General features: G+C 40.6%; 2 protein-coding genes across 2 annotated transcripts in view; one reads left to right on the plus strand and one right to left on the minus strand.

The window, feature by feature from the left end:
• si:dkey-178k16.1 (band 4.1-like protein 1) overlaps nucleotides 1–3,010 on the plus strand; it is a 34,852-nt gene extending 31,842 nt beyond the window's left edge. The window contains exons 19-24 of the mRNA XM_062392256.1: nucleotides 222–443; nucleotides 552–611; nucleotides 1,261–1,350; nucleotides 1,883–1,963; nucleotides 2,573–2,689; nucleotides 2,871–3,010. Of these exons, the coding sequence (XP_062248240.1) occupies nucleotides 222–443; nucleotides 552–611; nucleotides 1,261–1,350; nucleotides 1,883–1,963; nucleotides 2,573–2,689; nucleotides 2,871–2,876 (576 nt within the window). The 3' untranslated portion in view covers nucleotides 2,877–3,010. The remainder of the gene's footprint in view (nucleotides 1–221; nucleotides 444–551; nucleotides 612–1,260; nucleotides 1,351–1,882; nucleotides 1,964–2,572; nucleotides 2,690–2,870) is intronic.
• A 2,349-nt stretch (nucleotides 3,011–5,359) lies between these two features.
• Nucleotides 5,360–24,228, minus strand: part of cntn3a.1 (contactin 3a, tandem duplicate 1) — an 80,854-nt gene continuing 61,985 nt past the window's right edge. The window contains exons 12-24 of the mRNA XM_062392257.1: nucleotides 23,572–23,699; nucleotides 20,183–20,358; nucleotides 17,510–17,627; nucleotides 15,820–15,978; nucleotides 15,488–15,637; nucleotides 14,859–14,929; nucleotides 13,812–14,046; nucleotides 12,842–12,957; nucleotides 12,421–12,607; nucleotides 11,736–11,848; nucleotides 10,375–10,543; nucleotides 7,849–9,522; nucleotides 5,360–5,493 (exon numbers count right to left, since the gene is read on the minus strand). Coding sequence (XP_062248241.1) covers nucleotides 9,431–9,522; nucleotides 10,375–10,543; nucleotides 11,736–11,848; nucleotides 12,421–12,607; nucleotides 12,842–12,957; nucleotides 13,812–14,046; nucleotides 14,859–14,929; nucleotides 15,488–15,637; nucleotides 15,820–15,978; nucleotides 17,510–17,627; nucleotides 20,183–20,358; nucleotides 23,572–23,699 — 1,714 coding nt within the window. The 3' untranslated portion in view covers nucleotides 5,360–5,493; nucleotides 7,849–9,430. The remainder of the gene's footprint in view (nucleotides 5,494–7,848; nucleotides 9,523–10,374; nucleotides 10,544–11,735; nucleotides 11,849–12,420; nucleotides 12,608–12,841; nucleotides 12,958–13,811; nucleotides 14,047–14,858; nucleotides 14,930–15,487; nucleotides 15,638–15,819; nucleotides 15,979–17,509; nucleotides 17,628–20,182; nucleotides 20,359–23,571; nucleotides 23,700–24,228) is intronic.

Here is a 24,228-nt window from a genome sequence, read left to right on the forward strand (position 1 = left end):
TTCCTCTTCGTGTTTCTTTCTTCATCTGACTCCTAAAATTAAACACATCTTAATGCCAATCTGTGTGTCAAATTACCATATTAGTTTATGCTTTAAACATTTCAATGAATATCCTTATTTTTGCAAGTAAAGTGCTCCCATCTCCTTCCTAAAGGCTTGTTTACCCACTCAACTAAAGTGAAAAGTGGGGCATGTTTCCAAAGTCTTTCTTTATTTTTCAGCCTGTAGTTCCCAAAAAACCAAAGAGATCGGTGCCAGTGTCGTCGTCAGTTGACCGAGAACAGTGGCACAGAGAAGCCGGTCGTGCCCCCGCTGTCACGCCCCTGAGCAGGGAAGCCAGCGATGTTATGCCCACACCGGCAGTGAGGAAGACGGATGTCAGGACGGAGACTCAGCCCAATGGGTCAGAGGTCACCACGACCATCGTGGAGTTCACAGATCAGGTTCATTACACATTCACATTCACAATGAAGAAAAATACTTTGTACTGAAAAAAAGCAGGTTGCGTCTCAGCTGTTCGGAATGAAACAAATCCCATTTGTCTGTTTCAGGATCACGGTATCACCGGCCTAGGTGAAGTTTGTTACTCTACGAGACAGAGTGTTTCCCCTGTGAGTACAAACACGAGAACCTCTCCAAATTTAACTCAACCTGCAGCAGAGTCAGTCGTTCTCAAGGGTTTAAACCTACTTACAAAGACTGTTGTCTTCTCTACAAAGAGATGTCTGTTTTTATGTTGCTCTGTTCTAGTCCTGATGACCACTCAGAGCGCTTTACAGGACAGTTTAACATTCATACTGTGCATTTGCAGCACTTCTGTCTATGAGAAGGGGCAATTTGGGGTTAAGTATCTTGCCCAAGGACACTTCGGCATGCGGAAGGGGGGAGACTGGGATCGTACAGCCAGCCTTCCTGTTAGAGGACGACCCCTCTGACCCTGGAACCACAGTGCGTGTTCCTGTAGTTATACTGTTGTGAGGACCATTCTAAGCAGAGACTCTTCAGAGTGAGGAGATTTTTGGAAAGCGAAGTCAGTGTGGCCACTTTTCTGAAAAGGCCTGTTTGAGGGTTAAGACTTGGTTTAAGGGTTAGAACTAGGTTTAGGTCAGAGTAAGGGTTATGCATCTAGTTTGGAGGGTTAAGGTTAAGGTAAGGGGCTATAGAATGCATCATGCCAATGAGTGTCCTTACTAACATAGAAGTACAAACGTGTGTGTGTGTGCGGTATTTGTCTAATGCTGCGGTCCATTGCCTCCTCAGGTGCACATGAGCAGTCTTGGAAGAGAGTCGGCAGGGTCACCCATCCTTGTGGCCGAAAACGTTACCTCGGCCACCACCCACGTCACCAAGGTTCGAGCAGCTCAAATAAAATACACACACAAAACACCCAGTTTGATGTGCAACTGTGATCAAGTGGATGTTTGCAACACGATGAGATGGAGCTCAAGTCTCCAGCCTGGATACAGGGAAATGCAGATCGTTAACCCTTTGAAAATACATGGTTCCAGCGGTGTGACTCTTTGACCTCTGTAACGGGTTTTGTGCTCAGTCTACATTAAAGTTAACGACTTGTTTGAAAGAGGCTTTGTAGTTTCCTTGTGTCAAAACAACAGCTGTTAATCCAGAACTGGTTCAAACATGTGTTTTCCCAACTTGAACAAGGCCAAGACAACATACTAAAACTTCACGTCTAAATATATGTTTTCTTTGGCCTTGTTCAAGTTATTTACAGCATAAAAAAGCTTATATATAAGGGTAATATATCGCTTGAATTAATACTGACTTTCTGCTGGTAAAAGTTCTATTTCAATTTTGAAAATTGGTGATTTTATATCTCTTGTTCAGAGTACAGAGTTACAAGGAAAGCAATTGTGTGTTACAGACGGTGAAAGGAGGATATTCAGAGACCAGGATCGAGAAGAGGATCATCATCACAGGAGACGATGATGTCGACCAAGAACAGGTAATAATAACAATAATAATAATACATTTTATTTGTGTAGCACTTTTAAAAACACTCAAAGACACTTTATAAAAGATTAAAAAAAGCGCAGATAAAAGCGAAGAGTTAGTTGTTGTTGGTTTTGGATTCGCAGTTGTTTTATGTAAACAAGAAAGTTATTTCCTCCACACTCTATCTCTCTATTGATACAGGACATACTTATAAAGTCATCTCTTAATATCCCTATTTTATTCATATTTTTAACACTGACATCCAAGCTTGGATTGTTGCATACTAATATATTGTGTATATATACTGTAAATTCTTGCAAACATTAAACCATTTCGGTAATGTAACCGAGCAAATACTTTAGTTGAATAATGAAATAATCTCATATCCAGCTGCTGAAGAACTGATATTTGTTACTCTTGCTCTTACAAAACAAAAAAAGAATATATATCTATATATATATATATATATATATATAAAATGTATTATATTAAAGTAATACAAAAGTAATGGCTATTTCCTTGAATCCAAGGTGACACTGAAACATCTTAAATCATTTGAGAATTAGTTTGAAGTATTAAAGCTTCTAACACACAGATCACTTGTACTCTTTGTCTGCAGGCTCTGGCCATCGCAATACAGGAAGCCAAGCAGCAGCATCCAGACATGCAGGTGACCAAGGCAGTCGTTGTCAGGGAAACGGAATCGTCCACTGAGGATCGACACGGAGGATCCGAGGTACAGGGGCCATCTTGACTCTAAACAGATACAAAACAGGCCAAGATATAGCCCCACAGCCCCCCTCTCTATAGTGTATGTGTGTGTGTGTGTGTGTGTGTGTGTGTGTGTGTGTGTGTGTGTTTGTGTGTTTGTGTGAGGGAGGATTTAAGGTTGACTGTCTCTTCTCATCTGTCCGTAGTGCTGATTCGCTGTGACGAGAGCACCCCCCTTTGGACAAGAAGCGCCAGTGAAATTGCGACATCCCTCCTGATAGACAACTGCCAGTGGTGCTCAAATGGAGCCTCTTGTACATGTTCAGACACACACATACACACAAACATAAAAACACACACACACACACACACACACACACAGAAGGCTGAACCTGGACTCCTTTCAAACGCTCCTGTTTGATTTTCATTCACTGTTGAAAATCTTTACCCTCAACAGTTTGCTAAACTTTAATCGTGGTCTTCAATTCCAAACATCCGGAAGCGTTACATACATCATATAAATAAGTTCCCCTCAAAGCTCTCAGGACCTCACTTGCTTCAGTCCTCTTCAAAGGTCAAAGGTCTTGAGTGTAGGAGGGGTTTGTTTTGATAATGTGTGCACTCATTCACAATGTGGAAATGTGGAAGTCACCCACCTCATACGGAGAACATCATCTAGAGAGTTAGTAAATATGTAAAACAAATTGCCATGCACACACTTAAGTGTTTCTTACATGTCCGTCCTGCTGTATTTAATAGCGAGAGATCATCCTGCTGTGTGTGCTGAGAACAAACCTCAGTGTGTGTGTGTCCTTGCACTTTGTCACAGACTCTATCACATGCAACTCTGGTTGTGTAAAGGCATCGAGTGGAGCAGGCTTTAGTGGGAGCAGAAGAAGCTCCATGTATTAGATTTCACTCCTGCTCAGACAGTCACGTGAACGAAGGAGCGTCGTCCCACCCACCTCACACTGACCGATGGAGACGGATGGGAGACATCATGCTGCGTCCACCGTGTCCCTGGTGTCGGTCCAGGACCAAAAAGCAGAGCTGAGTCTGATCCACAAACTTCCCTCTGTCTGGTTTATTTCACCACGATGTGTGGGTTGTACGGAGGACAACAAACTGCGATGGACGCTTGGTTGGATTTTCTGCGTACGGCTCTGCACACTAGGAGTTGTTAATGCACATGTAGCTGTTGTATTTATTCCAATGGTGGCCATGTAGATTGTGAGTTCCTCCCCCAGCCTTTAGACGTGCTTTCTGAATCCAGCTGGATCTAGTTCCACTTTGGCCATTTTCGTGTAGTAAGTACATAGAGTCAATATCATATCGGTAAAACTACTATTTGAGATAAGACTTGCATGATGGTTTCTTGCATTATTGGATTGTAATTGAATAATATTGATATGAGAAGAAGGATGGAAAAGGACATCCAGGATCATGAAGGAAAATCACAAGGACGTAAAGGCCCGAATTATATAAACACAGTCTGAAGCCAAATCTATAAGCTCTGACTTGCAATAGAGGAAATGAAGCTTCCTGACAGGAAATGAGGAGTAGTCATGGGAAAATGTGGGAAAAGTCGAGCACACGATGTGTTCAGGTTGTGTGTCAATCCCCACGTACAATAATAACACATTAGTTACAGCTTGTTGTCTCAGTTACAACCTTTTTTTCAATCTAATATCCAGTCACTGGTGCTGATTAATATATCTTAACATATCTGGTTACTGTTAATTCAATCCCCCATGAAGAATCATAAAGTAACAGCCACTTTCAGTTGAGGTGACTGATGTTTTTCCATCGTTTTTTTTCATCTTTTACGATTCTCTGCTGAACTGGTTCTGTGCCTCAGAGGCCGTCCAATTCTCTCTAAAGCAAAGTGCAGTGTTAGAGATGAATTAAACACACAGTAGGGGCGGCATCTTTGAACTGTACGTTGTGTGTGATTTGGTGCATGAATGTTAGCGGAAGCCATAGATGTGTTGTGTGCCAATTAAGGTAACAGTGGAATTGTACAAACTCAGATTTTGTATGAAATAACTTTATATGACCAATCTGCTTTTACTTTCACAAGTGCCCGAAAATCAAAACGCATACATTTGGCATGAAAAGGTTTGTCCCTTAAAATCCCTGTCTCCTCTTAATGCAAAAAGCTATGTTATAAATCAACCGTCGCAGCAGCAAATCATTGGATTGAGAAACAAAACTCTAAACTTTACAATTAACGTTTCAAATGTGCAGTGTAACTCCTGTTGTGTTTCACATCTTGGTTCAGTCTCCTAAAGTGAGTTTATCTCATGGGTGTGGGTGTCAAACTGGAAGGTGCGGGGAAAAAAGGAATAATGCAGCCGTGCAAACCTTGTACTGTTTATTTGGTGGCGTTTGGTGGATTGTGAAGATGTCAAGTAGTAAATGGCCAGGGGATGTATGTCCACTAGGGGGCACCAGTTACCTAAAGGACGAGAGCTTTGTAACAACACCGGGCATAACCGACTGAAACTCCCTCTCACTGTCGTTCACCGGAGGCCAAAGGATCCACGTCCTCCCTGGGTCAGTCTGGAAGGCCACGCTCGCCTCCCTCGGTCCAGAATAAGGGGGCTCAAGGAAATCTGACAAGTGATGACCTGAATGTGATTAATGACAGACACTTGGCTGAAGTTGAGGCTCTTGGTGCCTGACTGATTGGACGACCTCTGACTGACCCTTAAGCCTCACCCAGTCCTTCCCATGAAGAGCCGTCCCCTGTCTCATCCACAGCAGCTTCGTCTCCTCTGCTCTTCATTGCTTGGTGCTGTGTCTTTGCTGTACATTATACTTGCATTCCTTCCAAATGAATAAACAGAAGAGAGAAAAAAGATGAGATGAGAGGAAAAACCTCTTTGTTTGATCACTACCATGTAATCAGTGTTTGTCTTATAATGGTTTGTATGTGCATATTTGCCCTATAGGCCTAATTATAGTATAATAGGGCTTAGGGTACTTACACAGTTGAGTGTGTGTACTTCTATCTCTGAGGACCATTTAGACCATATAGCTCAAGGAGTGAGGTTATTTTCAGTAAGTGGGGACATTTTGACCAGTCATCACAACTTCAAAGGGCTGTTTCGGGTTAGAAACAGGTTAAAGTTGTGTCATACAGAGAGAGATTGTGTAAGTGTGTGTGTATTTACATTAATGTCCGCCACAGGCTGTTGGTTTCAAAAGTGCACACTGGCAGCCTTAGAAGAGGTGCATCAAGTTTGTCTAACCTTGTCACTGAAAATATTCCTCAGAGGGCGAGTGTGTGTCTGTGTGTTACTTTGCAGTATAATGTATCCCTTCATGGTTTGGTAAGAAATTGTTTAACGAATAAAATGAGATGACTGCATAATAAAAAAAAGTGATAAAACAGAGGAAAATTAATGTTTTGTTACCAGGGCTTGTTTGAGTACTAATTCTACCATGTGTTCCGAGCAGTAGTTGCAAATGCTTCCTAGAAGGTTACAAGTATCTATTCTCGGAATATTGATCAGGAGCATTCATGGAAGAATAACAGACTTGCTTGTGTGATTTGAAACAGGAGATCGGCAGGGACCACGATAACAATGACCCAAAGAAATACATCTACGAACGAGGAGATTAAAGAAGCGGACATTTTCTTAAGCCACTTAATACACTTTTTTGATTCGTTTATTATTGATTTTCATCCCATACTCTTCTCCCACTCTTACTGTTATTTTCTCCATTTTATAATATTATATTCATTTATTTATTTTTATATCTACCATTTTTGTCTCTCGTTGTTTTTAAATTATTCCTATTGGTTTTAACAGTTTATTTTCTTTGTTCTTGTTTTTTTTTTCTTATGTCTGTCTTATTGTCATGTTGTCAATCATATGTGAAGTACTTTGAACTGCACTCACCAGCATGAAAGGTGCTTTATAAATAAAGTTTGCTTGATTGACTGATATTACCTCTTTCAGGGAAGTTATGTCTGTTAGCACGATGACATTAAAACTAAGGACGGATTCACATTAAACTTAGTGCTGGGATGTTGGAGATACTTGTTCCTTACCTCTTTTAACCATACAGCATTGATAGAGGCTGCTTATGTGTTGGGCTGATATGCAGCAACAACTGTAGCTTCCGTGCCAGATTTTGAGATATGATTTAAATTTTTGTTAATCTCATTAATTCAGAAAAACAGCGCGGCTTTTCTGAATTAACCAGATTATTTTCTAAAAATAATTAATTAAATCTGCTCAGTTTTTCTGAATTAACGACTTAATTATCACTTTCAGAAAAGAAGAGCTGGTTGTTTCTTCAGGGGAATGCAATATGCTTCCGTCTGCAAATTTATCAGCAATTGTTGCTTATTACCACATCAAGCAGTTATGTGGTAACCTAAGCTTTCATTTGGAATCGTTACTCTGGCCACCTGATAAAGGTAAGGACAATATTTACTCTATATTTAGCTCTGTAGCTCTTTGTTGCCCAGCGAGCCACCACCGCTAAGGAGGTTGTGTTTTCGTCTGCCACAGATGTTTGTGCGACAAATCTGAACTGAGGACTACTTTGATTTTAGTTGGACACTTTTTGATGGACTTTTGGTTACTGCTTGTGCTTGTGGTTGTTTTACCCCTGAGATCTTGAGATCTTGAGATCTAACCTCCCCTTATTTTGTGTTTTAAAATCAATTCTGTTTTTTCTTTTTTTTTTAATTGGACCTGCTTTCTGCCATGCTACTGCATTTGGGTCCACCTGAATTGTGACAGTTTGTTAGTGTGTCTGATAGTAAACAGGATTACCCCAAAACAACTGAATGCAGTACCATGAAGGATGTGATACAGGTCTTGAAAGAACCCAATCAATTTAGGGGCAGATCCACGTCACGATAATATTGTGAGATTGGGTGTTTTATGAAATTGTTCTGAGAATAATGCGTGGATCTTGATTTAAAAATAAATAAATTATATATATCAGGCACGTTTAGAGGACTGATATTTATGAGTTTGTGCAGTTTGGTGAAGATCCAAACAGACATCCAGATTTACATAATGTAAATGTGGTTTCATGAGGGGGTTGTTGGTCTTCGGTGGAGATATGAGCTCTCTGAATGACCTTTTAGTTTTAATGTGTGACACAGGTGTCAAGTTAAAGGAAATGAATAAGGTTGATCTATATTAAAGAAATCCTTACCTTAATGTCAACTCAAGAGCTTTTCCACAGCATCTGCTGAGAGGTTGCATAAGTGCTCTGCTTCAAACTGCATGGCCTGATGAGGAGGCAGCGCTTAGCTTTGAAACACACAACCCTTCATCCTGCTCTGATATTAAAGCAGGAAATGCAGAAAATGGCATTATGTTTATTAAAAGCAGGTTGATCCTTTCAGACGTCCTAAGCAAACATAGCTACGTACACTGACTGATCTCATGCCGAACAGCAGCTGACAGTAAAATCCCCATCCCTACTTTGAAATGAGCTGGGTTACAAAAGTCGGTATCACTGCCACTTGTACTGTATTACAGGGCTTATCATGAAAGACATGGGAGAAAGGCATGTTGTAGCTGAGCCCAAAACGCCCATGATCTACCGAGTAAGAAAGGGGAAAAAACTCGATAGCGTACGATAAGGTCAGTTATTCATAAATTATAGTAGGAGTGAACAACACAAGGCGGAGAAAAGAGCAGAGGAGGAAAATAAATATGTCTCTTGAATAATAACAGCATGGATAATAATCATAAGACTTAAGGCTCATTTGGGACCTGAGGATTTCATACATACAGTGTACAACAATGTGGCGCACACACTGCTCAGCGTGCCTCTGTCACACACTTAATCAAGGGCGATGAGCGAGGAGGGTAAGACACCGATGGATCAACACAAGTCTGCTGTGTACGATGGAAGCCATACAGGGGGCGCACAAGTTGCATTTCTTCAACAAAGATACAACACGTGGAAATGAACCGTGTCAGCCCGGTTACCTCTGGTTCCAGTCAGTGTCATGGTAACTCTGAGGTTCCGACGTGACGCTGTAAAACATAGAAGGTATGAAGAAAACCCAGGCAGCGTTACAAAGATCAATAAGCAATTAGGCTTAGCTCCCTGTTTTGTTTTGTTTCTGTGGGGCTTTTTTTTTGTGTGTTTTAGTTTTTTGGCAGGGATTAGTAACCCTTGGTTTTCCTTCGGAGACAGTCCATGGAGCTTTTTCCCCAACACAGTCCGGAGAGTGGAGGAAAATTACTTAATCCACGTTTTTGTCTTAAGTCGAGCTTGAATATATTTTTCGCTCATCGAAGAATGAGTTGTGTAAGTGCTTTATGTCTCCTTCGTCCCCACTTAAAATACAATCATCCGAGAAAAGTCCAGTGCTACATACATAAATCCTTTCAACAAAACCTGCACAGTCCAACAAAGAAAACCTGTACACATCGTATTGTGCATCTCACAACTCCGAGCCTCCAAGGTGAAAACCATATGAGAATATCAATCGCATAGAAAGCAGCAGAGAAGGGAAAAAATCAAAGAGACTGCAGTCTTATTTCCGCGTCATTTCAGTTCCATAAATGCAACTTCTGAAAGAAACCAGTTTCTTTCAGCGACTCCTTCAGAAAGGTGGAGGAAAAAGACTCTTCCTCACAAAGAGATTTCTGTAGAAAGAAGACACAGTAGGGAAGGGGAGAGCGCAGCTGGAGATACCGCTGCCAGCCTCTTCTTGTCTCTGACCCGCTGTTTCTCCTCTTAATAAGCAGCTGTAGTGCCTGGTTCCTGCAGATGTTTGTCATAGCATGGCCGTGGCTGTGAGGATTAGGGCCGCAAGGTTAACCAAGGGAAATGCAGCGGCCTCGGGGGCTGCACCAGTGGCTATGGGGCCTGAAACACACAAAGAAATCAAAGTCCAAATTTGTCTTCTATTCTGAAAGTCTCCTGTTACCTTGAAATGAAGGAAAAAAAAGGTTTCACATGAATCATCACAAGTTTATCAAATCCAATGTGTGCAAAGGTGTATGTGCAGCACTGCGTCAATAGATGGCACTAGCAGATCATGCCCAGTTATGGGAGGAATAGACTTTTACCAGTGAGTCGCTCACGGCAACATCCATACTTTGTTTAAAAGAAAAAAACTCCACTTTTCAACAACCTGCTACAAGCAATATTATTTGCATGCCTGAGCCTATGTATCTGTTTGATGATATATATATATATTTCTGTCTGTGGATAAGAGACTGAATTTAAAGTGAGAGAGATAAAAGAGATGAATGGCTTATTTGAAGACTCATTGTTTTGCACCGGCATTTAAAGGATAAAATACCTCATAAATATGAGAGATACCGATTTATCTACAGACCGAAGCCTCAGAGGTTCACAATCAATCAATCTGAATGTATTTGTATAGCCAATATTCACAAATCATAATTTCACTCAAATTAATTGAGGAGTTATTTTTCTTAATGTATGTGAGAAGGTGTAATGTACATCAAGCATTCCTGTTGTCATCATAGTCATAATACTAGGCAGCTGCAGAACACGATGAGTTCAAAGCACTATGGTGGATTTTTACACATCAGCCAATAATGAACTCCAACCATGTCCCAGTCTTTCTCTGGGATTTCTCAGAAATTGTCCTTGATAGGACAGAAAGATTAGGACTTAGCACAAGCTCAGCTGAATTCATGTGTTTTCTCAAAGACGTTATTTTTCATGCTTGTGCCGGGACTGTCCCACCTGTTATTTTGGGGATGGTTATCTGGCGGCTGCTGATGCCTTCCCCTCCCTCACTGAAGGGTTTAATCTGGATGACATAGTCTTGGTTGACCGGCAGCGACAGCTCCAAGGAGGTGGTGTTGGTCTCCACCACACTGGGAAGGCTGTGTTTGTCCTGGCTGTACATCACCTGCAGGAAGCCGGGGAGGGAAAGACGATGACAAAGTGAGACATGGCAGGAAGGTTCTCCCCAACACGATGCATATGAGAGGGTTCAGAGTCTTCTTGTTTTTACGCACTGACCAGAAAATCTGAGTTCTAGCTCAGGTTTTATTCAGACAGCTCCATGAGATGTAATGCGCTGCCTCAGAAACTAACATGTATCTAAGTTTGTGGACATGTGAGATCAGCAGAGGAGCGGGTATAGGAGAGATGAGGTTAGTGTAGAGACGCATCAATCCTGATGTTTCCGCTGCAGCCTGACTCTGGGCTGTGTTTTCAATGATACACTAAGATCCACTTTCAAATCACCCCTTCAATGTCATGAGAATAATGTGCAGGTGACTGTGACTGCAGGTGAGTAAAACCCACACCCACAGTTCCAGTCAGACTGATGAACCAAAAAGGATTCATTATAACCTGAAATAAAATTCCATAAGTAATAATTAGCACATTAAGTATACTGTGCAGAGGAAGCTGCTAAAATGTCACAATGTGGGAAAATCTACCTTTAACGCCATTAAATACAAATTTTCACCTAAGGAATAATTAAAAAAAATTATATTGGGCTGAAGTCATGTATCTGTAAATAAAACAATGTAGGTGTTGGTGTTATAAAGAGGTTATTATTTTAAGGAAATAAGGCAATTAAAAAAATGAATAAATTAGTATGCAGCTACATAACAAAGAAAAACCTCAAAATGAAATAGGGCCTCATGTTCTTCCAAAACAAGTGTGATTAATAAACCAGTGAGAATTCAATATCCTTTTTTTTTATTTCTTTAATTAAAAGAAAATTTGTACTTTTAGTTCATATGAATGCAGTTGAGTGCAATTGCAATCACGTTAAAGAGGCCCGAACCTCCAAATACTAATCAGGTCATCATCCAGTCCAAAGTGAATGTTTGTGCCATGTGTTTAAAAGTTCCTTATGGTTGCTCCTGATATATCACATTCACAGAAATATGTGGGCACCGTGACCTTTGACCTTCACCCAGCCAATTCTAAACAGTTACGCCAGCAATGAAGTATAAAACGTGAACTCATATGTCATTAATCGATCGACTGACAGTCTGTCAGCCTCTGCTGAGTTAGGATCTATAAAACCATGTGTGCATCACAGCTGCAGCCAGTTCCCTTTAGACAAGTAAAAAACGTTTTACCTTATATCCTGTGACCTCTGACTCGTTCTCCAGAGCATGAACTTGGTCCCACTTCAGGATGACTTTGGAATTGGAGGTGTTCCACATTATTTTGACCGGGGCTTGACTAGGAGCTGGAGACAGAGATGGTGAAGAGGATGGTGTAAAAAAATAAGCATATACTGTATATTTACCGGGGAGAAGAAGTGTGAAGTGCATATAGGCTATAATACAGAAGAAGACCAATAGCTTCAAATAGGATGCAGAGTAGAGGTGGCTGATGTGTTTTCAGGACTCCACCCTCAGACTGTAACATGTCATCATCTGCCAGCTTGGCCTTGAAATCCCGTATTGTTACCCTGCGGTAAATCACATCGCTATAATGCCAAGAACCAAAGCAGGAGGTCAGGAGAGGATTGCTAGTTGATGCAATTTAAAACAAATGTTTTTAAAACATTTACTCTAAATCATTTATGAGAGAGAAAATACCCCTCACAGCAACACACACTTTATTTTGATAGGAACCACTATATGTAGAATTACCTGCAGATGAAAACTCGACATGGTCTCTTTAAGGAGTGAAAACAAATTTCTTCGAATCTGATTGGTGAAAAATAAAATGATACAGTACGACAAATGGACCATGATAGTCAGATATAAAAATGAAGGAACACAAACACACACACAGTGTGTAGTGAGTCCTTACGTGGTTTCTTAGTTGTGACATTGACTATGATGCTCTGAGGACCCACTCCAGCGCTGTTGTATGCCTGCAGGGAAATGTAATAGGTACTGCTGCCCTCCAGATCCCTGATGAGAACTGAAGTCTTATTCCCCACCGTCCTGACCACACTGGCTGTGTCCTGCTTCTCCCTCTCACGCCAGTATCTCAGCTATAAAACATATCAAAGAAGAGGAAAAACAACACATGTTATTCTTTATCAGCTTGAGACTAATTTGTAAGCTCATACCTCCATCTGCAACTCCACAGCTGTGGGCACAAATCCTGCATCACACTCGTACCGCCGTTTACTCCATGAATGAATAATCAGTTAAGCACTGTTAGGGAAGACTGATGAGACCATCCACTATATTCAGCTTGTTGTGTGGGCATGTGTTGGACTGACCTCATAGCCCAGGATGCGTCTGCGGTTGTTACTCCAGGCCAGTGGCCTCCAGGTGACCTCTACCTCGGACGCTGATACGCTCCTCACCCTCAGCCTCCCTGGAGCTCTGCTTGGCTCTGAGAACCACACAGGATGGGGAAGAAGACATGGAGTCAGTACACCCACACTCACAGTATGACGTTTGGAATGTACTGTAGCTCTATCAACAGTGTCCATTCTGGTGAGTAAAGAGGAGAGAGTGCTCCAGCATTAAGAGTAAGGGTGGAAAAAATCCCTGGAATTGATATCACTGAAAGTATGATCAAACTTTAACTGGTGATTTACATAGAACACAACCCTCAGTGATGGACTCTGTACTGTAGCATATTTAGCACTGATACACCATCATGATTATATGTCTATTGATAAAGAAACTAAACTAGCGTGTGTGTTGTATCCTGTGAGCATTTACGTGGATACAATGTCGATTAAATTACTGAAACACATAAGAAACCAACATTATTCTCTAAACGTGAGTGGATAACTCGCCAGCTCTTAACAAGTATTTCCAAATCCCAAGTGATTCAGAGCGACATGACTTTTTCTAACTGAGACAAAACAAGTCTCAGATGAGAACAGATGAGAAACACGAGCAGAATCCAGGAATAACAAGAACACTTTGAACTTTAGAAGAAAGTTTTGCTTTCATGTTGGACCACATCAATTTTAAAAAGAAGTTGATTGAGAAAATAAGTGTCCTATGGCTTTCAAATTTCTCTGGATTTTCTAACCAGTGGCAGACGTTTTTTTTAAAATAACAATTATTAAAACTGAAACTAAAAAGAGTGACAGAAATAAGACTCACTTACAATGAGTCTGATTGGATGGTGCAGTGTTTCAGTGTTTAATCAGTGACAGCATGTTGCAGTTATTCCCACATCCCCACAGTGAAATGAAATCACTCACTGCCTGTAGCTGTAATAGTACCCACCTTCCTCCGCTGAGTGAATGGTGGTCACTGGGCTAAATGGGCCTTCTCCCTTGTTGTTATAAACCCCGACTTTGACTTGGTAAGGGGAGAAGGGAGGGATGCTCTCATTCTTGAAGACGTATCTGGAGGCATCTGGGGACGTGACGGCCGCCTGCATCCAACCTTGTGCCCCGAGTGGGCGGAAAGCCACCACGTAGCCGAAGCCCGGACCACTCTGCAGCTCCTCGGGAACAGGCTGAGGAGGAAAGAGATGACTCAGAGGAGACGACTTGAGATGACTGATATTAAAGATATGAATACATGGAGGAAATGCTGCAGTGCATGGATTTGGGCACTTAGAAGAATAGTTCTGGGAGAGGAGCTGCACCTTCAAGCCTTGGTTTAATTCATCATTCCGTCAGATGAAGAGTTTTTATACTGATGGAAAATAAAATACACGTATCCAAACAGAGCTGGAGAGTTATTCTTTATTCTGTATATCATCCAGTTTAATTTAAAATATGAATGGCCAGTTATTCACTTGTGCACATACCTCTAACGCGGCCAAACAGCCCTCAATATGTTTGAGTCTTTACTTTAAGATCCATAAGGTAAACTGATGAATATTCAAATCCCTCACAGAAAGTGATTTCAAAATATCCTGGATCTTACTCTTTAACCAGATCTGCACCAAAATTTACTGGGTTTCTCTCCACCACAAAGTTTGATGAAAATTGGTTCAGTATTTTGTTGTGTTATAATGCCCACAAATAAAAGACAGGTGAAAACATAACCTCCTTGGTGGGAGGAATAAAAAGGTTTTTTAGGCACATGGGAATTTTGCAAAAAATCTATTTCACCCAATATACAAACTTATAGTACACAATGGTTACATCATGTGAGTCTTGTGAAACCCTGGCGACCTGTATCGCCCAATGACAGCTGGGACTCCGGCGACCCTCTTCTTACAAGACAAGCAGTATAAATAATGGATGGATGGACAGAACATTCACGTGTGCTCACACACTCACACACACACAGATAACTTGCATGTTACTGCAGGTTTACCTCCCATGTGATGACCAACTCCGATCGCCCTCCACCACCACCGTCCACTCTGCCTGGAATCACCCTGGGAACTAACAGATGAACCACAGTGAGAAAAGCACGAAGCTCAAGTATCAACCAAAAGAAACGCTGGACTGATCAGTTACACATCGACAAATGGGAGCTGGCTTGTTGGTATGAAACACTTCCAGATGTGTTGAAAGTTAAACATTTCTTACATCTTAAATGTGCGGCACATGCGATACAGTGACCTTATGTTTTATTTTCATGATAATGTTTATATGTGCATGTGTAATTATACATGTGGGTTTGTGTATGTGCGCATGCTTGCAACTTTGTAGTTGAATATAAACACTCTACATGAAGAGCCATTTATTTACATATATAGGAGATTTGATTGAACACACACACTCACACACACACAAACTGTCTGAAGCTTTGTTGTGAATTTGGTTAATTCATCTATTGTGTGCCCCCAGGAAGAGAATTATCTGAAATACACTCGTTCAATAAGGTTCTCCGAATGGAGCTCACTGCCATCCTGAACTGAATCTCTACATAAACAGAAACAAGAATTACTCCAAACAAACCGTGCCACTGAGGAAATGTCAGAAGCTGCCTATACATACGTGTGTCTTTGGTGCGGGCCTTTCTGGAGGGCTTGCTCGGCTCTCCCGTTCCAATGCTGTTGCTTGCCAGGACTCTGAACTCATACTCCACCCATTGACTCAAGGCAACGACAGTGGCTGACAGCTGCTTCCCCCCGAGCACCTCGGGAACTGAAAGACATCACAGGAATAACCTTTCATCAAAGCCCTGCAAGATCTACGAAGGAAAGCGAGCCAAGCCAGTGATGTGTTATTTACTGTCATTTAAAATGTGCTGATGGAAAAAGAAACCAGTCGCCACCCCCTCGCTCTTTTCTATCTGCAAAGTTAACATCCGGATAAAACCATGGTACCTGTTGTTACTGCTTGCCACCCGAGAGAGAAGGGCGTTCTGGCCTGGATGGTGTAGCTGAGGATGGGGCTGTGGTTATCTATGCCGGGTCCCCAGGACAGCGAGGCAGAGGCCTCTGTCACCCCGCTCACCTGACAGTCCACAGGGGGGCCGGGGGGGCCTGCAGGGGTAATTTGTCACAGTTCACTCACAAAGCATGATATACGCTGTAGAGATTAATGAAGACAAGAGGCTGCAGGACCGGGTGGGTGGATAACAGCTGCTAACACTCACTGACGCTGGAGTGCAAGACTGAATTTCACCCAGTCCACAGTCGGTGTTTGATGGCCATGTAGCAAAATAATCCAAACGAGGAACAGATTCTGCAGCGTGATTTGTTCTAACAATTGGAGTCTCTCTAATCTCATTTTATGTTTTGCTAAAACGCAATATTTACACTGTAACAGATCAGAACGTGCCCTGAAGCAATGGTTCCCAACGTGGGAGTCTGATTCTCTCCATCGCATTCGCACTGATGATTAACAAGATGAGAAAGAAGGAAAACATGATGAAATTCTCTGCTACTCAAAAGCACATTCATTTTTATTTAATCTTTGATATTTTTGTGAATGACCTGATACCTATGCTCTCCATAAATTGAATGACATTTTAAATCAAATGCTAATGTGAGGAAAAATCGAAACAAAAAGATAAATCATTTACTCACTTCGATTATGTATTAGTTTCAAATGTATGTAACCTGTGAGTAGGGGTCATGAGGGGATCATTTATTTTTTATTTTAAGGAGATGAAAACCAACGAACCACTGTAATATAGGGATGTATTTGGAAAGGCAAATATGGAAATATACAGTGTGTCTGCATCATGGTGCACATCTGCCCTTCAACATGTGTCTCACATTGAAACTAGATAGAAACAGTCTCCATATCCTCAGACAGCAACATTGTTCATATGCTTCCATTTACAGGGTTAGACCGTTGCTATGCAGTCAGCTATAATTCTCCAGTGTGATCGATAGTGACATTCATAACAGAAAGTTTGTTTAAGAAATGCTTTTACTGCAAAAGATGAAGGATAGATTATGAGTGAGCTTTTCTCTCTTATCTCCAGAGTTGTTATTTCAGTAGCACCGACACATTCACTGCTACATTGTTGCAGTGCATGTCAGATAGGTCTCTGCAACACTGACAATGTGTGAGCGCTTTGTCCCGATGTCATATCCTCTTCACTACAGGTGAAGCTAAGCTACTGTAAATGTGCCGTAAAATATCCGACCTCGGCTCTATTTGGCTTTACACTGGAAGTGGGAGTAGTGAATACACAAATTTGTTAGGGAATAATTGATCTGCTTCATTTCCTGCATTGAATTGGTTCCTGGAACCATTTATACAAAGTGTAAAACTACAAGCAATAAAACGTAATATTTTAATCATGTACCTGAACTAGTCAAGTAATAAAACCTGACCTGTATTTAGAACATTTGTACAAATCAGAATTCCCTTTTGCATATTTGCATATTTTTCACATACAAATGAAATGTATTTGAGGCGTTAAAATACAAATAAATGAGATATGAAGGTTGTACATGATTGGACCAATGAAAATATTTGTTTGTGTCTATGACAACACAATGTAAGTACTTGGATGTTGAAGTTTGATTTCTTGTTACGTGTTGTGAGGGGCGTCCTTACCTCTCACTACCACATCAGTGGCAATAGACACGCTGTCCACTTTGGTCTGAACGGCGCACGTATATTTCCCAGCATGCCGCAGTTGAATGTTCCGAATCATGATGTCACCGGCTGAGCGCTGTCAGTGCAGGAGTTAGGGGAGAAAATAACAAAAACAAAACAAGTTAGGAAAAAAGAAAAAAGAAATGGATTGTCTTAGATAAAGATAACAGTGTTTCAGAAACAAGTGCGATATGCAAAGGATTTCTTTTGACATTTATTTTATTAAATATTGGAAGAAAAAGATACAACACATATTCAGGGATACAGCAAATGACAGAATGCCGATTTTCATGATCATCTGTGAAGACGGCTCTTTGTGATGAATTAAAAAGCTTATTTCACCTTTCATTCAGTCTGATTCTATTTACTCTGCAGACATCCATTCAATGCCAAACGTATTATTGGCTTTGAACTTTTAAGTAAGTGCTAATGTTGATAGTGTCTTATCTGTGGAAGCGAGGCACTGTGAAGCAGGATGAGACCCAGAAACTACTTTGATGTATAATCCGGGGCAATTTGCAGAGATAAAATTTGAGCTGCTTCAAGTCATTCATTTCTCACTTTTTTTCTTATATACAGAAGGAAAAGCAGCTGACTGTGCTTGCTTAGTAAATCAATTGAGACTCTAAGTCTGACAAAAAATAATGAGACATATGTTCTGTGCCTTTCAGATACAGAATAATGGTTAAGTGATATTATCTGTCCATCGCACATCACATTTGTACCAATAACCTGTTAGGATTTGTTGTTTGGTTATTTACTTCAAATAAATGCCAATATTTTATATTTTGAAAATGCTGTTTTACTGGGGTTTGGCAATGCATTCTTCACTCAGTCTTAAGTGTTAAGTGCCTCTTTGGCAAATACCAAGTATAAAACATGTTAAAAGGTTCCTCTTGGGATTTTTAGATGATAAAAAAAAACATTTCAAGTAAAGTTATCAGTAAGAGACATGGCTGTGTGTTTTCACTTTAACGGCGCACTAAACAAATGCCATATCTGTAAAAACAACAGATTCAGACAGCCGTGGTTTATGATGTCACAAACCTAAGAAACCAATCCTGTTAACTTGTGGGTTGGGCTCTGTAACTGCAAAGGCTCCTCAGCCACCAAAATAATATAAATAGGTGGGCTGGGTATTAAGTGTAAGTCAAGTTACTTCCGATGAAAATGTTCATTGAGTTTGTGTTAACAATGTCTTCCAGTTCCACTTAGGATTTCTTATCCAGATTAGTCACAGCTGTAGTCACACAGCAGTGTTGTCCTGCACAATGCATGGAGCACGGGACTATTTAGAGCCAAGAGAGAGAGAGAGAGAGAGAGAGAGAGAGAGAGAGAGAGAGAGAGGAGGTTGCAGCTAACACTGAATATGATGTAAATGCTGCTATTGAGGAAACTGTGCTGGTCTGATACTGGCAAACCGACTCATGTTGCACCACGTTGTCTAGAGAGTAACATTGGGCCAACATATAAATATGTAAATATAACTGAGTGCATGATAAAGTAAAAATTTAACAGAGATTCAAAGATCGAAGGGGAATCGCTACATTGCTGATGACTACACCTTCCATACAAACCAATTACTCAGTGGTATTGTGCTTTGCAAGCTTTAACTTCCTCAGGCTCACAGCAGACTTTAACAATAGTGAAAAGCATGTCATATTTTGCTCTTGCAGAAAATACATCTCGAAATTATATTTGGCTAGAATATCTATCCACCATGATTATGCCTCTATTTGGCAGAGAGTGTGGTCAAGTCCATATTTAGATGAACTGCAGATCTACATGCAATTATAAAGCTCTTGTTGTCGTTCTTGATCATGTTGAATGAAAAAAAAAACAAGAGGTGATATAGAAGCCGAGACCTCATAATTGCTTTTCCTAATTAAAAGAAAATATATTTGGTGTTAGATGATCACATTGAACGCATGGCTGAACATTTCATAATGAATACCTTAGTTCAGTCTTTTTCCCCCCTCAGAGTAGGAGGTGTTAAAAAGTGGAACAGACAAACATAGAACTTAAACTAAAGTGGTTGTAAGCTTCCACCAACCTGTGCAGTGCACACATTGATTTACCAGATTCATGTGAAGTCTATGATTCACTTCCATCTACCGCATACGTGTAACATTTCGTCGGTGACAGAAGGTAAGAATGTGTCATTTCCTAACACAGAACATGGTCATTAGTAAGGAAGTACAGCTTGTGCACCTTTCTGAATCATGACTGGTGCTTTGATGGACATAATTGGCCTCTCTGTGTAAATTCTAGGCACTTGATGGTCCCTGATTTAGATCCTACTTTCCCCACTGGTTGATCTTTTTTTTAAAGAGGTAAAGTCAACATTTCAAAGTCAATCATGTTGAAGTGTGAGAGTAAAGATTGTCAAGGGAACACAGAAGTTCTTGTTTTTTATCTCAAGGAAATGTTACATGGCTGATAGAAAAATCCGGAGCTTAAAAGATATTAGGTAGTTCTGCCATAGTAAAGAGTTCAAGGGTTATGTGAAGACCTCAACTAATAAACTGGTGTGTGTGTGTGTGTGTGTGTGATTCTGGTCTGGAGGGGATGTTCCTGTTTTACCCAGCAGACACAGAAAGATGGAGGCTCCAAAGACCCAGGGGCACTTACCCCACCGACTTTTTCAAAATACGCCCCATGGCTCCCGAAGTGGATGAGCTGCTCGTTGAAGAACCAGGTGAACTTGAGGTCAAGCGTGGGGTCGTGAGACACCTGACAGGGCAGCACGATGCTCTCACCCACTGTCACGTCTAGATGACCTGCTGGGCTGGTGATTGCAGTTGGATCTGGACACAGGGAGCATCAAGTCAGAAAGGTGAGTTATTACAAATGGTTCTCCCTTGTCAAAAAAGATACAGTAAACCCTTTTCTGTATAAATAATTTTTTACCTCATTCAACTAAAGGCTTTTTGTTTCTTTATATTCTCTATGATATAAGATATAATTGCAAAAAAAATATGCCACACTCCTGTCCCCGATGTTAACTGAACAAGATGAATTGAGTCTGCCAGTGAGCTTTTTATTGCATCCATTTCTGTTCATAAATCAGAGCATGCTCTTACATACCAGGAAACGACAACAGACAGAAATGGAAATAAGCAAACAAAAGGAGAAGCTCAGCCATTACAGCAGGTCAGATCCGAGTCTATAATTTGACTCTGTTTGTGTGGAGGCAAAAAGCCATCCTATTTCATCCTCAGCGTGGTGTGCATCATCATAATCTTCGGTCCGCCTCAGCTGGGTGTCTCATTCGACAGCAGTGCGGAGAATATAGCACAGGAGGAGGAGAGGCCCGTACACCACTCCACTGTAAATTATGCATGCATGTCATATGCATCTAATGGACAGGCAAGCCAATGCAGTATGTCAGGGGGAGTAAAGGTCTATATTCAGCTCTGTCAAAACAAGCCAGCTTGTTTATCTCGCGGCCCCCCTAAGGAGAAGCGACTGGCCACGGCAGAGCATTCCAGGTGACTCTCGGTAAAGTTTGGCACCGGATGCAAAACGAGACGAGCAAAACTTTCTGCCTCTGATTGCAGAGCTGTCATGTTTGATGCTGGTTCGCCATTATGGACCGGAAGGAAAATCACAAATTGGCTTGTCCATTCCCTACCTTTTGCGCTCCGCATGACAATTCTCATTCTGTTAACTTATGGAAGGACAGTATATTTATAACAACCATAACAAGATAAGGGACAGAATGGACTGGATTTTAATGCGCTCATTTGAATTGGCACACAAATTGCTGGTATGTGTTGTTATTTCTGAATATCCTTAGAAAGCCTGATGTTAAATTTAAAAACCTCAAATATTAATATGGAGTATGAAATTTCATGGTAGCTGATATCAACCGTAGAAATATAAGCAAAGTTTTAACACAGTGAACTATAATTAGACAGGAGGATGGAAAGTGAACCACGTTCTGAATCTCAACGACCAGTTCTCTCGCAGCGTCTGTCTCTGAAACCTGTTTAAAACCTGCTATAATTAACATCACCACAATTGTATTTACAAGGAAAAGTAGATGTTGTTAGTAGATGTTGCTTATTTCCATGTCCGTTGTTGGCGCAACAATATCTTTCATTTGGAATTTTCATTCCAGCAACTAACCAAGTTGTAAGGACAATATTTCCTTGTTTTTAGATCTGTAGAGCTATGTTGACGGTTTGTTACCTCCGGTCAGGAGATTATGTTTCTGTTTGCGACAGATGACAATGATACTTGGTGGAAGGATGCGATATGGCTCAGGAAAGGACTGATTCAGTTTGGGTGCGAATAGTGATCAGGAGGCAAAGTCCAGGAATTTCTTCAACCTTCTTTCACATTATGAAATTGGGCATTTTTATTGAATTCTCAGAGAATAATTCAAAGCTTTCAAAGAAAAAGACTGGTGTGTTTAGGGGTATGGCATTTATGAATATGAGCAATTTGGTGAAGATTCAAATAATAATCTGGATCTAATGAATTTAAATGTGGTTTCATAAGAGGACTGTTGGGCCTTGGTGGAGTTATGCACTTGAGTGCCATTCCAGTTGCTTACTGCAGCTGTTGGCTGTTTGGTGCTGGGAAGCTGGTACACAGGGTGTTTTTAGAGTTTTTTTAATAGCTGCCTGCTGTGGCTGCGAAACACACTATGCCAAAAAGAGTAATAGTAAATGGCCAGAGAGTTTGACACTGAGTTAAAAATTCACTCTAAAGCTGAGCAAAGCTGACAGTTGCTGATTTGGGGAAGAATTATCTGAGCCGTTTAACACTGTCTCCTTGATTTCACTGTGCCATTTCATAAAGGTTGTGAAATTTGTGAAATATTGTTAACAAGCCAAGAGCTTTAACTATTTGTCATGAATATTGCAATTAGACATTCATGAGGATTTAAAAAAAAAAAAAAATTGTCTCATAGTGTTAGAAGGTGAATATTATATCATAGAATGATGTCCAAAAAGTCACCTAGGTCTCTGAAAAATTGTGTTTTACGAATTGTTCACTCTTGTACGATATTTCAAAGACTATAAGCAAACAATTGACCAGGTAACTAACTCATTAACTTGCAAAAAATGTTGAATTCACAGTATGCATGTAAATCCTATTCTGTATAGTTAAGTGATTCTGCAGTAAAAGGTATGCTTGAGTGCGTACTTGAATACTGCGTTCCACTGACCAATATTCTTAATATGCACATTCATGTACAGTATGTTAATAGCAGCCACGTTTGTGTATGTAAAGACGCTGTGGCAGAACAGAAATCCAATTGGGCTTCTGTGCAAACACATTTGCAATTAAAAAACCTTAAGAAGGGGGAATCACCAAAAGGCATTTTAATAGAGCCCTGTTGTTTAGAAAGGCAGAGAAAACCCATTGCACTGCAGAAGTGTTTGATTTAAATGGATTGAAGTCTTAAACAAACCGAGCATGGCTATGAACCACTGTGCAAAAAAAGTATGAATTAAACATTCAGGCGCATGAGTGCAATGAGCCTTATGTCTCACTTCCTCCAGCCACTGCCACTCAACCAATTGAGCTGTTTATCTGTCGGGTAGGAAGAGGCTGGTCTTACCAGCAGATCTGCTTGTTAGTCATAAGGTTTATAGTCAGGGTCAATGGTGCTTAGTTTAAAAGCAACATATGTCAGTTATGTCTTATAGCTCTTGTGCAGACGTCAACATCCTTTGTTTTGTTTTCTCAAAAATGCTGACAGCTATAAATCGTGTGTTGGTTTAGCACATGAGCTGCAAAACAAAAAACTGCAACAAAACTACTGAATTGAAATGAAAAAATTCTGTTATGGTTTTGTAACCTATATATATGTGGTGGTAATAACAAACCTACTGCTTGGTTTTACATTGTCTGAATAAATGGAAATGATTGATGCTCTGTATTATGCACAGTGGTTTAAGACCTCTTATTGCCAAGATAAAGAGACAAGCAATATCCACCTGCCCCTTACAATAAATCAAAAAGGGCTCATGTTTTAGACCAAGACAATAAAAGAAATATCTTACCTTTAACCAAAAGGCTGCCGGCATTGCTCGCTACTCCAAACTGGTTTCTGGCCACACACGTGTAGATTCCAGCATCCATTTTAGTGACGTTGGAAATCCGAAGGCTCCCACTATCCAACACAGTTACTCTATGGGTTGTAAAAAAGAGGATTTATATTCATATACATATATATAAATACGGTGTATGTAAAACTGCATAGGCCGTTTTGTAGTACGTCAGTTTTTGGTATAACAAGAAAAGCACAATCCCTACTTGTGTAAGCATGTTATTCATTTGATATACAGTACGTACAAGTTCAAGTGCATAGAAAGATCTGTTCTAAATGAGCACGCCCAGTGTCCTGCAGCAGTTTAACTTTAGCCAGGAGTTTATCTCAGTGAATTTTAATTGGTTTCCTGTGACAGAAGGAGAAGCAGTGAGAAGAGTTGCAGTTTGATTTCTCAGCACTTATGTGATAAGAACAGTGAAAGATCCCTTAATGGGAGGAAAGTCTAATTTTCAGTTCATGGGGATATCGGGGGGGCTTCTAAAGGACTGAATATTATAGTCTTTACAGTAACATTTCACTGGTAGAGAAACAACCTCAACCTGCCTGGCTGTGGTAAAGAAAATATTTTATTTAATCCGCTGGCATAGTCAGTCCAGACTGATTCACC

The sequence above is a fragment of the Platichthys flesus genome, chromosome 7, assembly GCF_949316205.1.
Source record: "Platichthys flesus chromosome 7, fPlaFle2.1, whole genome shotgun sequence".
In the NCBI taxonomy this organism is placed as follows: Eukaryota; Metazoa; Chordata; class Actinopteri; order Pleuronectiformes; family Pleuronectidae; genus Platichthys; species Platichthys flesus.